At 39.7% G+C, this 15,621-nt stretch overlaps 1 protein-coding gene and 1 long non-coding RNA gene across 5 annotated transcripts in view; one reads left to right on the plus strand and one right to left on the minus strand.

Annotated features, from left to right (window-relative positions):
- The window catches only part of mfsd10 (major facilitator superfamily domain containing 10), a 38,215-nt gene that overhangs the window by 5,951 nt on the left and 16,643 nt on the right, over nucleotides 1–15,621 (minus strand). For all 4 annotated transcript variants that reach the window (XM_008111311.3, XM_008111313.3, XM_008111312.3 and 1 more), the window contains exons 7-12: nucleotides 14,104–14,212; nucleotides 12,126–12,228; nucleotides 8,834–8,942; nucleotides 7,589–7,679; nucleotides 6,346–6,393; nucleotides 573–662 (exon numbers count right to left, since the gene is read on the minus strand). In XM_008111311.3, the coding sequence (XP_008109518.1) occupies nucleotides 573–662; nucleotides 6,346–6,393; nucleotides 7,589–7,679; nucleotides 8,834–8,942; nucleotides 12,126–12,228; nucleotides 14,104–14,212 (550 nt within the window). The remainder of the gene's footprint in view (nucleotides 1–572; nucleotides 663–6,345; nucleotides 6,394–7,588; nucleotides 7,680–8,833; nucleotides 8,943–12,125; nucleotides 12,229–14,103; nucleotides 14,213–15,621) is intronic.
- On the plus strand, nucleotides 1,934–8,467 carry LOC134299357 (uncharacterized). Its single transcript, XR_010006546.1, has 2 exons — nucleotides 1,934–4,340; nucleotides 6,156–8,467. It is a non-coding gene; the product is annotated as an uncharacterized LOC134299357 (long non-coding RNA).

Below are 15,621 nucleotides of genomic sequence, written 5' to 3' on the forward strand. Positions count from 1 at the left end.
GTCTACTGTAGCTGAGGCAAAGCAACAGGATGCTACCCTTTTTGTCCAAATTCTTTAGAAATTACTTTATCAACAGAATCAAAGAGTTGGAAGAGACCTCAAGGGCTATCCGCTCTAACCCCATGCCATGTAGGAACACACATGTAAGCCACTCCGAGTCCCCTTGGCAGATGAGGCGGGATACAAATAAAGCTTCATTCATTAAGTCATTCACACATTCAAAGCAGTTGTGATAGATAGCCATTCAACCTATGCTTAAACCTCCAGAAAAAGAGACACCACCACACTCTGAGGCAGCATATTCCAGTGCTGAACAGCTCATACTGTCAGGAAGTTCTTCCTAATGTTTAGCTGGAACTTTTTTCCTGAAATTTGAATCCATTGCTCCGTGCCCTAGTTTCCTGAGCAGTGGGAAACAAGCTTGCCTCCTCCTCAATGGGCCATCCTTTCAAATATTAAAACGTGGCCATCACATCTCCTCGCAGATTTCTTTTCTCCAACTTATCATAACAGCCTGTGTTCCTCTTAAAGAACCACAATGTGTGTGGACTTGAAGACCCTTGAAAAAATACCTGTGGCTGCCGTGATTGGCCCAACAGCTCTCGCAAGGGCTCCCAGACTCCTTAAGATGCCCATTACAGTTCCTTTTTGGCTTATCAATCCTGTGAAAACAAGAGGTAGATATCAGCCTGTTTTTTTTCTTCCATTGGCTTATCTTTCATAAAATATGGCTCCAAATGAAAGCAACTGCATATGCTTGAACACCTCCACTTGAACATTTCAGCCATTTTCCTCTTGATAAAAAATATGAAAGTAATAACAGAGAAAACAATGATCATTTTGTATTTCTAATTTTCTAACTTTGTTTCCCAGCAAAGGAAAAATGAATGCTGGCAATATAGAGGATGCTACCTTGGAGAGATATGGCGGAATACAAATAATAATAATAATAATAATAATAATAATAATAATAATAATAATTGGAACACAACACACCAGACATCACAGTTGTGGAAAAGAAAAAGGTTTGGATCATTGATGTTGCCATCCCAGGTGACAGTCACATTGACGAAAAACAACAGGAAAAACTCAGCCGCTATCAGGACCTCAAGATTGAACTTCAAAGACTCTGGCAGAAACCAGTGCAGGTGGTCCCGGTGGTGATGGGCACACTGGGTGCCATGCCAAAAGATCTCAGCCGGCATTTGGAAACAATAGACATTGACAAAATTACGATCTGCCAACTGCAAAAGGCCACCCTGCTGGGATCTGCACGCATCATCCGAAAATACATCACAGAGTCCTAGACACTTGGGAAGTGTTCGACTTGTGATTTTGTGATATGAAATCCAGCATATCTATCTTGTTTGCTGTGACATTATTATTATTATTATTATTATTATTATTATTATTATTATTATTATTATTATTATATTATTGTTGTTGAAAGCTTTCATGGCCGGGATCACAGGGTTGTTGTGCATTTTCCAGGCTGTATGGCCATGTTCCAGAAGTATTATTTCCTGATGTTTCGCCCACATCTATGGCAGACATCCTCAGAGGTTATAATAATAATTATTATTTTTAATAAAATAAATACAAGGAAAACAATGAGTTGCTAATCTTAATATGTGTGTTCCATAAAAAAGGTAGGCACTAAAATAACCTAAAGTACATGTGTTAAACTCAATGCTCATGAATCGAATCCAGCCCGTCAAGTCATTTTATGTAGCCCTCCAGAAGTTGAACTACAACTGTATTCCTCATCATTAGACATTATGACTAGAGCCGATGGGAGACGTGATACAGTAACATCTGGAAGGCTGCAGTTTGTTCTATTTATTCAGGATAGTGGGGTTTAGATCTGGATAGAAGGCTTGTGGTATGATGTCTCTTTAAAACATCATTTAACCTTTCCCCAAACTCAGAGTCTGTTGGGTTGCAATTTCCATTATCCGCAGTCGGCATGGCGGATAATCAAAAGTGATGGGAATTGTCATTCAAAAACATCTAGGGACTCAAATTGGGTAAAAACTACAGAGCAATTAACATAATGTAAAATAATTATTGTTGGCCTACTGTTTTCACAGATTTTTCATCCACTGATTCAATGGCCCTTTAAAGGCAATCATAAGGTTGATCTGGCCCCTGATTAAAATGAGTTTTACACCCCTGCCTAAGATTTTAAGGGCACTAAATATCCTAAAGGCACTATTTAAGTAGGATCAACTTGGATGGGAGATCACCAAGGAACAACGGGCGCTATAGTCTCTTATTTCAGAGGAAGGAACTGGCAAAACCATATCTGAGTGTGTTGTCGAAGGCTTTTATGGCCGGAATCACTGGGTTGCTGTGAGTTTTCCAACAAATGCTACGTTCAGAAAAGGACAAGAGGGGCCCTCTCACCTCTGTAGGAGCCTACCGTATATCATGCAGCTGTGGACAAGTCTGCATAGGGACCACCAAACGCAGCATTGCCCAAACACGAATCAAGGAACATGAAAGGCACTGCAGACTAACTCAACTAGAGAAGTCAGCCATAGCAGAGCACTTGATGAACCAACCTGGACACAGCATATTATTTGAGAACACAGAAAGGCTGGACCACTCTAACAACCACATCAGACTACACAGAGAAGCCACTGAAATCCACAAGCATCTGGATAATTTCAACAGAAAGGAGGAAAACATGAAAATGAACAAAATCTGCCTACCAGTATTTTATAAAACTCTAGAATCTGAACAATAAATAAAGAGCAACACTAAAAAAAAAACAAAAAAAACAGGGAAATTATAGACAGGAAACAACCTCTCAAAAAAAGGATTCCCCCCAGGCAAAGTAGCCAGGCTTTGAAGTTGCAAGGCAATTCAATGGTAATCAAGGTGGCCAACTGCAACATTCACACTTGTCTCAAACAAGCAAGAGTTCTTTCTTCCACCCTGGGCATTCCACAGATATATAAACCCCATTTACCTAGTTTCCAACAGACCTCACAACCTCCAAGGATGCCTGCCATAGATGTGGGCGAAATAGCAGGAGAGAATGCCTCTGGAACAAGGTTATATAGCTGGAAAACTCATAGCAACCCATATCTGAGTGTTCCTAACCAAAGAAAACCCTATGGAAATTCAGTGGGTTGCTGTAACTTGACAAGTGTCTGAAGGTGCATGTATGTTTCTAAAAATTGAATATTTCAAATTGTAAAGGATATGAGCTTTTCAAAAGCACTAGCTTTTGGAATTCCACATATCTGCCAGAATTAGGAAGGCGAATGAGGCCACTTCCTCCCAAGCCTCAGGCTAAAATAGTAACTGACATATCCATATCTGTGAACTCATGTCCCTGCAAAGTAGTGGTCTGAGGAGGGGGAATTTGTAGTGCAATCAAATTGTATGTCTCTCTTTCCTCTACTTCTCTGGGTCATGGCCAAAGTACACATACACACCATTTGCAGGTTGAGGGTTTACAAGGAAAACCGGGAGGCAGTTGTGTGCGCATTACTACACAGTTTATCTTACCAGCATATATCTCTACAGTAATATAAACATATATACATAATTAGTTTTAAAAGAGAATTTCCTACTTCCCTTTTGTTGATTTCTCTATAGCTCAACATTTTTCCTACTTTATATCCAGAAAATTTACTTCTGCCTATTTTTATATTATCAAATGAATATCCAACAGTATATATCTCTAAACTTTTACACAAAGTCTTTCACTCTCCCTCAAATATATATTGATAGAAAGGTTTCTTTTAAGAATTTGTCCAGTGATTTAATTCTTCAACAAAATTATTAACTTTTTCATTTCTATTGATTTCATATCTTCACTGTCCAATCTTCCATAGTTGGCATCTCTGTTTTTTTCCATCATTTGAGCAAAAAGGATTCTTGATACTATTAACATGTACTATAATAGTCTCTCATGCTCCTTTTTATTTGATAATCCAACTGTCCTAGTAGTATGAGTTCTGATTTAAAGCTGATTCTTAAAAATTTCTTGGATTACTTTGTGAATTTGTCTCAAAAACGTTTTTGGTCTTTTTACAGGTCCACCACATATGGTAATAGGACACTCCTTGAACTTCAATTTTCCAGCATTTGTTATTTGCTCCTTTATATCTATGCGGATTTTTTTTGTGTCAGGAGCAACTTGAGAAACTGCAAGTCGCTTCTGGTGTGAGAGAATTGGCTGTCTGCAAGGACGTTGTCCAGGGGACGCCCGATGTTTGATGTTTATCTATCCTTGTGGGAAGCTTCTATCATGTCCCTGCATGGGGAGCTGGAGCTAACAGAGGGAGCTCACCTGCTATCCCCGGATTTGAACCGGCAACCTGAAGGTCAGTAGTCCTGCTGGCACAAGGATTTAACCCACTGCGCCACCGAGCACTCCACCTATGTGGGATGAGGCCTTACAAGGAAAACAGGTAGTTGTGTGTACATGTGCATGCATGTGTGCACTTTCAAGCTTCCTGTTGACTTATGGCAACCCCAGGAATTTCATAGTTTTCTTAAGCAAAGGAATTCTCAGAGGGGTTTTTGCCAAATCCTTTCTCTGCAATACAGCCTGCAGTACCAGGAATTCATTGGCAGTCTCTCATCCAAGTAATCACAGTTGACTCTGCTTATCTTTGAAGATCAGATAAGACATGGTACCTCTAAAGTATGCAGCCTCCTCTGCTGACTTCAGGAAGCTACAAATCAGGCACACTGTAGCTACTCAACAGAACCGTGTATATTACTCCTGCCCTTCCTGAAGTTTCTGAAACATTCCAAAATGAAGGGAAGTTTATAATGTTTATCCCAGTAGCATCCAAATGATTTCTATTTCATTCTTTTTTCCTTTCACTTTATTTATTCTGGATTGCTAGATTTTTATCCAAACTATACTTTTACAGGAAGTAAAATGTAGCTCGGGGAAATCCTGACAGGTGTTTTAACATTCATTGGAACTGTGAGATTTACTTTGACACAATTCAAAGGATGCATATTCTGCCAGATAGCATCCTGGCGTATTTACTGTCATCACTGTTGTTTCACGCCAAAGGAATGTGGCAAGAAATTTATCAAAGCTCACCCTGACCCCTTTTTCCGGTATGGGTTTTCCACTTGCTATGAATCACTGCAGGAAGTGGGTATGTTTAATGGTGTGTATGATGACCATAGAATGGTGATGGTTCACCCTTCCTGGTCTCCTCCTTTCTGTTCCCATTTTGACTTTTGTGGGTGTCCAGTCATTAACTCCCTTGCCACCAAGCAAATGACTATTTAGTAATGGTAAGCACAAACCCCCTATTTATTTACTTGCTTCGGAATTTTATCCTTAGTTCCTGGTGCATCTTCACCTGATTGGTCCGGAAGTTGGATTTTATCTTCCACATATATTAACCAGATGGCTCTGTGTGTCCTATTTTGCCTTGTTGTTCCACTGGTCAACACACATTTTGTGGCCTCAAATGCACTTCTCTGCCACAACTTTGTGCTTCTATCATTTTACAGTTAATCTTTCTTTTTTATTATTCCATGTGAATGTGCATTTATACATTATTTTTTATTTATAAAGTACATTTTCTTATTTTTAAAAAATGTAACAAAAATTGGGAATAGGGGGGTTTGGAGAGCTGGAATGGATTAATAATTTCAGTGCAAAAATTCACTTTGAGGTAAGAGCAATTTGAGTTAAGAGCTCTGTCACTGACTTAAACTCTTAACTCAAGGTACTAAGTAATTCCAGCCTGTCATTTTTGTACCTGGCACATGATGAATCATTTAGTTGTGACTCCCAATCTTGCTTTTGTTTCTCAAGGTGAGATCTTTAGTTCCAGGCTGCAGCCCAGGATGCCGAACACAAAATCATAAATATGATGACTTTTTTTGTAATTCAATTGTGTAGTTCTCAAGTGCAGAATTTGTAGATGACAATGGAACAATCAGAGTATGTTACTTTCTACAAATATTGGAATATTAGCCGTAATTCAGATTGCAATTGCAAACCTTCAAGCTAGAACACCTACTTGGTGATTTTAAAAGATCCTCCGAATGGAGTGGTACATAATTAGGATTATTTTGTGACAGCTTTTTTTTTTTTGCTTATTTGTAGTGGTGGATATCTGAAAAAGTATTCTTTCTTTCTTTCTTTCTTTCTTTCATATTAGTTACAGTTAGTGTCAAGCACATTTTGTGTGATCGAAAACAATCCTTCTTTTAATGTGGTTCACGGACCTCAAGCCATCTTGATGTGTAAGTCAAAGATCTGACAGAACAACTCTGGCTGTGAGGATTCATAATCAATATACACTTGAAACAACCACTAGAAGAGGAAGATGTTGATTGAACAGCACTCACCATAGCCAGACACTACTGTAGACAGAGATGGAACAACAACTGCAGAAGCTGGAAGCAAGTTAAAGGTGTCATTAAACCAGTGAATCTAAATGTCTAAGTGAAAAGACATACAGTAGAGTCTCACTTATCCAACATAAACGGGCCGGCAAAACATTGAATAAGCAAAAATGCTGGATAATAAAGAGGGAATAAAGAAAAGCCTATTAAACGTTAAATTACATTATGATTTTACAAATTAAGCACCAAAACATCATGTTTTGCAACAAGTCTGCCACTGGTTTGGGAGTGTGGCTAAACTTCTAACCCTAAACTTCTGCCCACTGAGCGCTGCTGCCTAGAAAAACAGCTGTGGATCCGGGTGGGAGGCAAACTGAGTTGGATAATGCAGAACATTGGATAAGCGAAGGTTGAATAAGTGAGTCTCTACTGTACATATATGACAGACAAGTAGTGAAAACTTTCATTTTCATGGATTACTATTTTGAAAATCGGTCAATGTTTACTTTGCTTTCCTGTAAAGTATTGCCAACTATGGACCATTGGGGGCTAATATTCTGTAGGCCTCTAGGAAGTGTTCTATAAGGGCTGCCAACAATTAAAAAAAATATTCCAGCACAAAAACAAAAGTAGCTTGCTTGGGGTTCAAAAAAACAACTGTATTCAAGGCCAAACTGTGTAGACAAGCCCCTTAGAATCTATTCAAAACTGAAGTGTATCTCCTAGAAGCTTTTCCCAAGAAATAGGGAGGTCTCTGTAGAGACCAAGGGCCACAAAGACAACTTTGGGAACCACAGGCAGCAAGGGGCCACACTCTGCCCAACTCTCATTTATAGTTTGAAAAGCATCTTGGATCATGAAACTTTCCCCACCACCATTGAAAGTGAGACATTTTCATCAATGTCCTTAGTTCAATGGACAACAATCACTATTTTCTGAGACACTATAATTTTGCAGGGAGGGAGATGCTAGGACAGGGTTAATAGAATCACAAATTCCCATCAGGGCTTAGAAGGAGGCAGGAAAGGCTCAGTATAAGCTGAAACAGCACAATCTAATGATATGTCTAAACATCACCCTGGCAACTTCCAGGAAGACCATTAGCATGAGAAGAAACTGTGCTGCACTTCCTTCAAGACTTTAGAAGCAAAGAAATCAGCTTTTCTAATTTAAAGCTCTCTGCGTTAATAAATTCAATCAAACTACGCAACACATTCAACATGCTTCACTTAACTTTCGAGCTCACCAAAAGAGTAGAGAAACAATCCAGTGCTCAGGATGATCACATTGTTACTCCAGCCAATTAAAAGGAAAGCAGGAACCAACAGCAGTATTGCCTGCCAAAAGGAAAGGGAGTGGAGAGAGAATGATAAATCTCATGGTTTTCATCAAGCAATGGTCTCACGAAAGAGAATTCCTCATTTGCCTGAATTACTTTTGAGACCAGGTGGCTTACTGCCAAAGGGATGGTCTATTCTGCTTTGATCAGACTTTGCCTGGAATACTGTGTCCATTTCTGGATCTCACAGTTCAAGGAGGATATTGACAAGCTGGAAATTGAATGTGTGACAAACGCCAAGTTTTCTATTGTATAATGTACACTGCATTTTACACTGTCTTGTTATATATGCCAAAAAAGGCTTATTGGATTGGACATGCAAACTAATCGGGCTGTGGCGCAGCTGTTGAGCAGCTGCCTTAAATCACTCTGACCATGAGGTCATGAGTTCGAGGCCAGCCCGTGGCGGGGTGAGCACCCGTCAATTAAAAATAAAAAATAGCCCCTGCTCGTTGCTGACCTAGCAACCCGAAAGATAGTTGCATCTATCAAGTAGGAGATAAGGTACCACTAAAGTGGGGAGGCAAGATTAACTAATTTACGACCTGGAATGAGGAAGTGCCGTCAGTGTGGATGATGAAGCAGCTGCTCCCCCCTGTGGCCAGAATCGAACATCCCCTCAGAAGAACGTTAACTTGCCTCTGCGTGTGTCTCTCAGTCTCTGTTTGATGTGTTTATGGGCATTGAATGTTTGCCCTATGTGTGTTATAATGTGATCCGCCCTGAGTCCCCTTCGGGGTGAGAAGGGCGGAATATAAATACTGTAAATAAATAAATAAATAAATAAATAATCCATTAAGGAATGATTGCGGGCCCATCTACATTGCCCATAGAGTGCAGCTCCAAGCTCATTTGAGATTGCAGTGGTCACAAAATGCACTACACCAAAGCATGCTGCAATGTAGATTTAAACAGGAAGCAGCACATTTAAACAGCCACAAGAACATCTGATGTAAGCCATGTAATGTGTTGCAGCTGATACTCAAAACAAACACACCACTCTATAGTCTTCTTTAGTTACTGACTTTGTAGTTGCTCTATAAATATTAAGTGAATTTAATTTTCCAGGTGCCCTCTTCTGAAAACTTCTGAAGGCCTGCATGTGTGAAATCAAGGGAAGAATACTTTTTAAATTCTAAAGAGAACTCTTACCATTTTTGCAGCCTTTAGTTCATTTCCTGGCTTAATTTTCCGAGTGTAACCTCCCTGGATCACAGCCATTGATATTCCAATGAAGAAAAACATCTTTCCCTGTTCCATGCTAAGCCAAAATGGGGCAGGAGAAGCCAAAAGAGAACAAAAGGTCATGCATGTGTCAGCCAAGTTTGAGAAGGAATGTGATAGACATGAAGCTTCCAACCCCACCCTTCATCAGCCCCCAGCATCCCCCCTAATAAAATCTAACAAAGGCACAAAAACACAGCAAAATTGATTGCTCCTTGTACAAAGCAAAAGATTTAAATGAAACAGAAACAGGTTGCATTTTCTTTTCAAATTATCACACATTCATTCATTCATTCATTCATTCATTCATTCATTCATTCATTCACAGGAACTCCCTTTGCAGACATAACTAACACAACTATTCCACTTCAGCTACAGCTACAAAGCATTGCTGTGAGTTTCCCAGGCTGTATGGCCATGTTCCAGAAGCATTCTCTCCTTACGTTTCGCCCACATCTAGGCAGGCATCCTCAGAAGTTGTGAAGTCTGTTGGAAACTAGGCAAGTGGGATTTATATATCTGTGGGATGTCCACTGTGGGAGAAAGAACTCTTGTCTGCCTGAGGCTAGTGTGGATGTTGCAATTGGACACCTTAATTAGCACTGAATGGCCTTGCAGTTTCAAAACCTGGCTGCTTCCTGCCTGGGGGAATCCTTTGTTGGGAGGTGTTAGCTGGCCCCGATTGTTTCATGCCTGGAATTCCCGTTTTGTGAGTGTTGTTCTTTATTTACTGTCCTGATTTTACCGGTAGTGTCACAACCCTGCACTGCGTCTCTCAGTATAAACAGCCACTCACTATGCTCGTCAGTCAGTCCGGGGTCCAAGCCAAGGTAAATTCAAACAACAAACTATGTAGGTATAATCCAGAAAGTGTAGTCAATAGTCGAGTCCAAAAGTCCTCATCAACACATTCAAACTATATCTAACCCAAAGTCCGAAGTCAAAATCTAACACACAATAAGGCACATGAAGTCATACGACAGAGCTCCAAGGTGTAGCATGTTCTAAATGTTGCTCCCAGCAAAGTCCAAATCCAAATTGCCACTCTTTATGCCCTTTACTGTGCCAATTGGGCGGATCTACGCAGCTGAATAGCATGGGTCCTGGGTTGTAATCTTTCTGGGATGCTTAACTCTGCCTCGTTGCTCTCCTGATCCAGAGCTAACTCAAGACTCCCACTTGCCTGAGGCACTTTGTCCTGCACTGCAGGGGTAGCTTCCTCAGCGTCAGGCTGCAGCTGTGTTCTCTGCTTTCCACTGACTCAGATGCTGGGCCTGGCAGCCCTTCATCTTTGTCTGTATTGCAGACCCTGACAGGTAGCCAGATTTTGTTCATTTTTATGGTTTCTTCCTTTCTGTTGAAATTGTCCACATGTTTGTGGATTTCAATGGCTTCTCTGTGTAGTCTGACATGGTGGCTGTTAGAGTGGTCCAACATTTCTGTGTCCTCAATATGTTGTGTCCAGGTTGGTTTATCAAGTGGTCTGCTATGGCTGACTTCTCTGGTTGAGTTAGTCTGCAGTGCCTTTCATGTTCCTTGATTCAGGTTTGGGCAATGCTGCTGCATCTGGTGTTCCCTATGTAGACTTGTCCACAGCCGCATGGTACTCAGTAGACTCCTGCAGAGGTGAGAGGATCCCTCTTGTCCTTTGTTGAACGTTAGATTTACTTAGTGGGTCTGTAGATAGTTTGTAGGTTGTGTTTCTTCATCAGCTTCCCTATGTGGTCAGTGGTTCCCTTGATGTATGGTATGGCCATACAGCCAGAAAACTGACAGCAACTCAGTGATTCCAGCCATGAAAGCCTTCGACAACACATTGCTAAACAGATTCTTACCATGTTTCAAACATATAAATATTGGATAAACACTGTTTGCCTGAGTTAATTTTTATACAGAAAAAACCCATTGCTATTGTATTACAACAAGTAAAAAAAATTACTTATAATGAGTAATGAGGATGCAAGAAAGTTACATTACAGAAGTGATGCAATGAGTAAGAGGCAAGTTATTGTACTGGTGTCGTGAGTAACAGATGATTGTTACTTTTACGTTACTTTTAAAAAGATATTTTCTTCTAGCAAAATAGAAAACAGCACAGTGAACAATGGAATGCGTTATACACACTATAATGACTTAAGTTACTTATCAATAAACAATAAAATACTTTTTAAAAGTGACATAACAAAGTCTCTAAGAAACCCTCCCATTACATTAATTGAAAATAATAAATTCATACTGTAGTTCTGCAAAACAAAAAAGGTAATTTGATTTCTTTTTACAGATACTTCCTTTCTGCAAATCTGCAGTATTGATTAAAAGGATTAATTGATTCTCAAGTCAGCACTCTTTCAAAGGTAAAATGACTGCTTAGTGATGGGATTATCACCTCATTTCAGGCCAGGACTTCTTAAACTTTTCCACTTTAGGCCTGAGGCATGTTTATATGACCTCAGGTATATAAGTATATAAAATAGGTATAAAAATCAGACTTTTACTGATAACACGCATTTGCAAAGTTTGTTAAACAGGCTGATTTTTGTTTTTATGAAGTACAGCTGAAGCATCTTCTACAGAGCCCTCTGTAAACACTGCACAATAAATTAATGTAAATTAAAATAGTCACTCGTTGACATTCTGAATACTTTAATTGTGGCCAAATTGTTCATGACAATTGAACTAAGTGAATCCTATCTGGGCTCAGGATCTACAGTTTAAGAAACAGTGGTCGAAGTGAGTACAATATTAAAAGGAATTCAGATCAGGAGCTGCAAAATAAAATTTCAAGCAGTTCAAAGACACCAGTCTGCAAGTTCTGTCTCAAGGAATCCCTTTGCTAATTTAAATATTATTTTCTGTTGTAAAAAAAAATGAGTCTCTTGATGCCTGCTTCTGATCTTGGTGGGGCAGGAGTGTCACTTGAGCAGATTCCAAGTTGGGGCGGAAAACATATATTGTAAATATAATTGCTTTCCAGCAAGTAAATGATTGAAGGGGATCTTACACCTGGCACTATTAAGGAAGCAGTTTCCACTCAAGATAACAATAGTTGCTTTCTTCTAAAGGAAGATTAACAGTAGAGACATTTCCTGAATTTTCCCAAGGGTTGAGTTTTCCCAAGAATTGAATAAAGAATGTAACAGAGTGCAGCTGAGCAAATACACGGCGGACTTCTTTTATAGTTCGTAGCTTCTGCTCACAAAACAAACACCATTTGAAATACCTGCTGAATTGGAAGTGCTGATGAACAAGGAAACCCAGAGTGTATTCCAGACCAGAGAAGAGGAAGAGGTACATGAAGTACACCAAGCCAAGGGTCTTGAGATCTGTGAAGATAATAAAATAGTCTTTATAAAAGCTGGCGTGCAGCGTCAGTCCAGCAGAATATATGTACAACCATTCTTATGCTTTGCTAATTTCATGCCAGGTTCAGCCCCAACTACATTGCCATATAATGCAGTTTGAAACTGCATTATATGGTCAGTGTAGACTCATCTGCTGTATATTCTAACACTTCCCTAATTCTTGCAAATACTTTCTGTAATTTATGAGAATGTATAAACCATCTAAATTAATGTAAACTTACTCCTCTCCTCTTTGTTCACTTTCAGTGATTTAGAGTAAATTCTCAGCTGCACTAATTGCAGGTTCTCTCTTAACCCAGGTTTCAAACCCTGTTTTTGTGGATAATATAGTTAGATGTCAGCCTGCACCTAGAGCCTCCAGTGGCACAATGGGTCAAAAGCTTTTGCTGGCAGGACTGCTGACAGAAAGGTTAGTGGTTCGAATCTGGGGAGCGGAGTGAGCTCCCATCTGTCAGCTCTAGTTTCCCATGCGGGGACTTGACAGAAGCCTCCCACAGGATGGTAAAACATCAAAAACATCCGGGCACCCCTTGGGCAACATCCTTGCAAACGGCCAATTCTCTCAGAAGTGGCTTGCAGTTTCTCAAGTTGCTCCTGACATGAAAAAAAAAAACCTGCACCTGGAATTCAACACACAGCCAGCAATCCTTTCAATTCCTTTATTGTTGTCCTAGCTGAAAAGATCTGTAGCCTACACTGTCCTGGCCATTTCCTCTCCTTTCTTTAATGTGCCTCAAAGCCACATGCAGCGGCAGCCCATCATCTCCTTCACACCATTTGCTAGTTCTGCTCGAAAGAAAGAAAGAAAGAAAGAAAGAAAGAAAGAAAGAAAGAAAGAAAGAAAGAAAGAAAGAAAGAGAGAGTATATTTTGAGTGCAGCTGACATCATACTATATTCTGCCTTAATAGTTTTAGGTATTGTGTTTTAGGTATTGGGTTTTTATTTCTTTCCTTGGCAAGAACAGTTTATCTGTCGGTTTCTCTTTGAAAGGATAGTTGTGTCTGCATGACTATGTTTGATCTTGTGCAGTAATTGGTTTGTTGGTTTTTGCAGGGTAGCTTTGTAGGTTTGTTAGAGCTGGGGCAGTTCATAATATCAATCGTATTCCTTCTTTCTCGTGCATTTTGCATGGAAATATTTGGTTCGCCATGCAATATTAAAACCCAATCTCTGTTTTACATTTAATTTCTCAGGTTATCTGTCCTTTGTAACTAAACAAGCCACGATATGGCAGACATTTTATAGTGGTGGCTACAATTATTGCTCACATTTCCAGATGGAACCATAGATCCCAGAAGTTAGAGATCTCTGCACATATGATATTCAGGAAATTTTAAGTCAGGTCAATTTCCAATAAACCAGTTAATATTTCAACTGAACCTCAAAGAAATGAGTTTTACTTGTAAAGAGACTCATTTTTTAATTTAATTCTGTACAATTACTCTACTTCATAAATAGAATTTCATGGATTTTACAGAAAGTATATTCCATTTTCCATGTTTTTCCACTCTTTCTACCATCTTTTAGTTATCAAAAATCGATTAAGGACAAATTGACAAAACACTTGCACTAGATCAGCCCCTTTGCTTTTCAGTTGTTAACACTTAGAAGCACTGAGAAAATGAACTATGGCACAAAGCATAAAATATTATTGTTCTGAAATAATGTGCCTTAAAAATTAGAGAATTTAAACTGATACTCCTGCTTCAAATAAGAGTAAAATACAAGCTATCTTCCACTGTATAGACAAGTAATAGAAAAATGCCACAACAAAATAAAACAGGATTCTAAATCAGTCAAGCAATTTCAAACAAAAAGAAAAGTTAAAGACTTGCTCTCTCTGGAATGTGATTCCATTCTTTGGTTAACTGCAGAAAATTGAAACAAGGCCAAAGGACTGATCAAGTGAGCAGCTGACTGAAAACCAGATATCACAGAGGACACCTGAAAGAGAAGAAAAATACCTCAGAGCTGAATGAATCTTTCTTTCTCCAACTTGCTCACCACACACATTTTGAATCCTATACAAAAAAGGACATTATCACCAATCTTTAGGTTTAGTGTTGGATATCAATCTTTAGTGTTTAGTGAGGAGCCCTGGTGGTGAAGGGCATTAAAGCACTGAGCTGGAGACCGAAAGGTCCCAGGTTCAAACCCCGGGAGCGGCGGGAGCGGCCACTGTTAGCTCCAGCTCCTGCCAACCTAGCAGTTTGAAAACATGCCAATGTGAGTAGATCAATAGGCGGGAAGGTAACAGCGCTCCATGCAGTCATGCCGGCCACATGATCTTCGAGGTGTCTATAGACAATGCCGGCTCTTTGGCTTAGAAATGGAGATGAGCACCAACCCCCAGAGTCAGACATGACTGGACTTAATGTCAGGGAAAACCTTTACCTTTACTATTTATTTTTTAAAGTCATGGAGTTGCTTCTGGGGTATTTTTTGACCATATGGGAAATCCTCCCTGCTGGTTCTCTTTTCCTCTGCCTATCACAGAAATAACACTGGCAAATGTATGGCTTATTTAATAACCAAACTGGCTTCTTTTGGTGTAAAATGCTGCCCCTGTTGCGATGCTAAGGACGTGACATCTTAACATCGCAACATCATCACATTCCCTCTGCCATATTTTCCTGCAAACCGCCAGAATAAGCATCTATCTTTGAACACAAACAGCAGTTCATTAATTGTTAAGGTAATCCATGTATCTATTCATTCAAACTGCTCAGCTATTCTAGACCACACAGGAAGGCAGTCAGTTTATCAATGATTCTTGTTTCCCTATGGTTGAACCACAACTAACTAGTGGATTTACAAAATCTCTTCAATTCATAGTTGCTCTGAAGGAGCAGCTCCTTAAGACTGGACAGATGTCACATCCAAAGCTTTGTGCAAGTTCATGTTACACTCCTGTCAACAGTCATGGGCTAATGTATGCTTTTGGCATATTTTGACTTGAGCAGAGTCTTTTCATTCTAAGATCGAAATAAACACTTCCTCTCTCAACTGTTTCACAGATTATGTGGCACAAAAGATTTCTGGAGAGATGGTTTCAAGGCTTTTTGGCCCCGTTCTGTCAGTTTCATTCTCATGTTGGTCCTGAACTGGAAGATATGTCTCTGACTGCATTATATCCATAACACATATTGACACTGATCTGGATAAGGTGACTGTCTCAGACAAATGCATCACTCGCCCACCATGTCAGCAAGGCCCCCGCTGCTCACTTTTCCAGCGCCTCCAGGAACTGCTAACAATACCATGCATCTATTGCTCCAGGAAGAAGAGGAGGAGATAGCTGTGGAGCTGGTATCTACTAGTCTTGTGCATTTGTATAGAATCGCTATCCATTT

This window comes from Anolis carolinensis, chromosome 5, assembly GCF_035594765.1.
Source record: "Anolis carolinensis isolate JA03-04 chromosome 5, rAnoCar3.1.pri, whole genome shotgun sequence".
Classification (NCBI taxonomy): domain Eukaryota; kingdom Metazoa; phylum Chordata; class Lepidosauria; order Squamata; family Dactyloidae; genus Anolis; species Anolis carolinensis.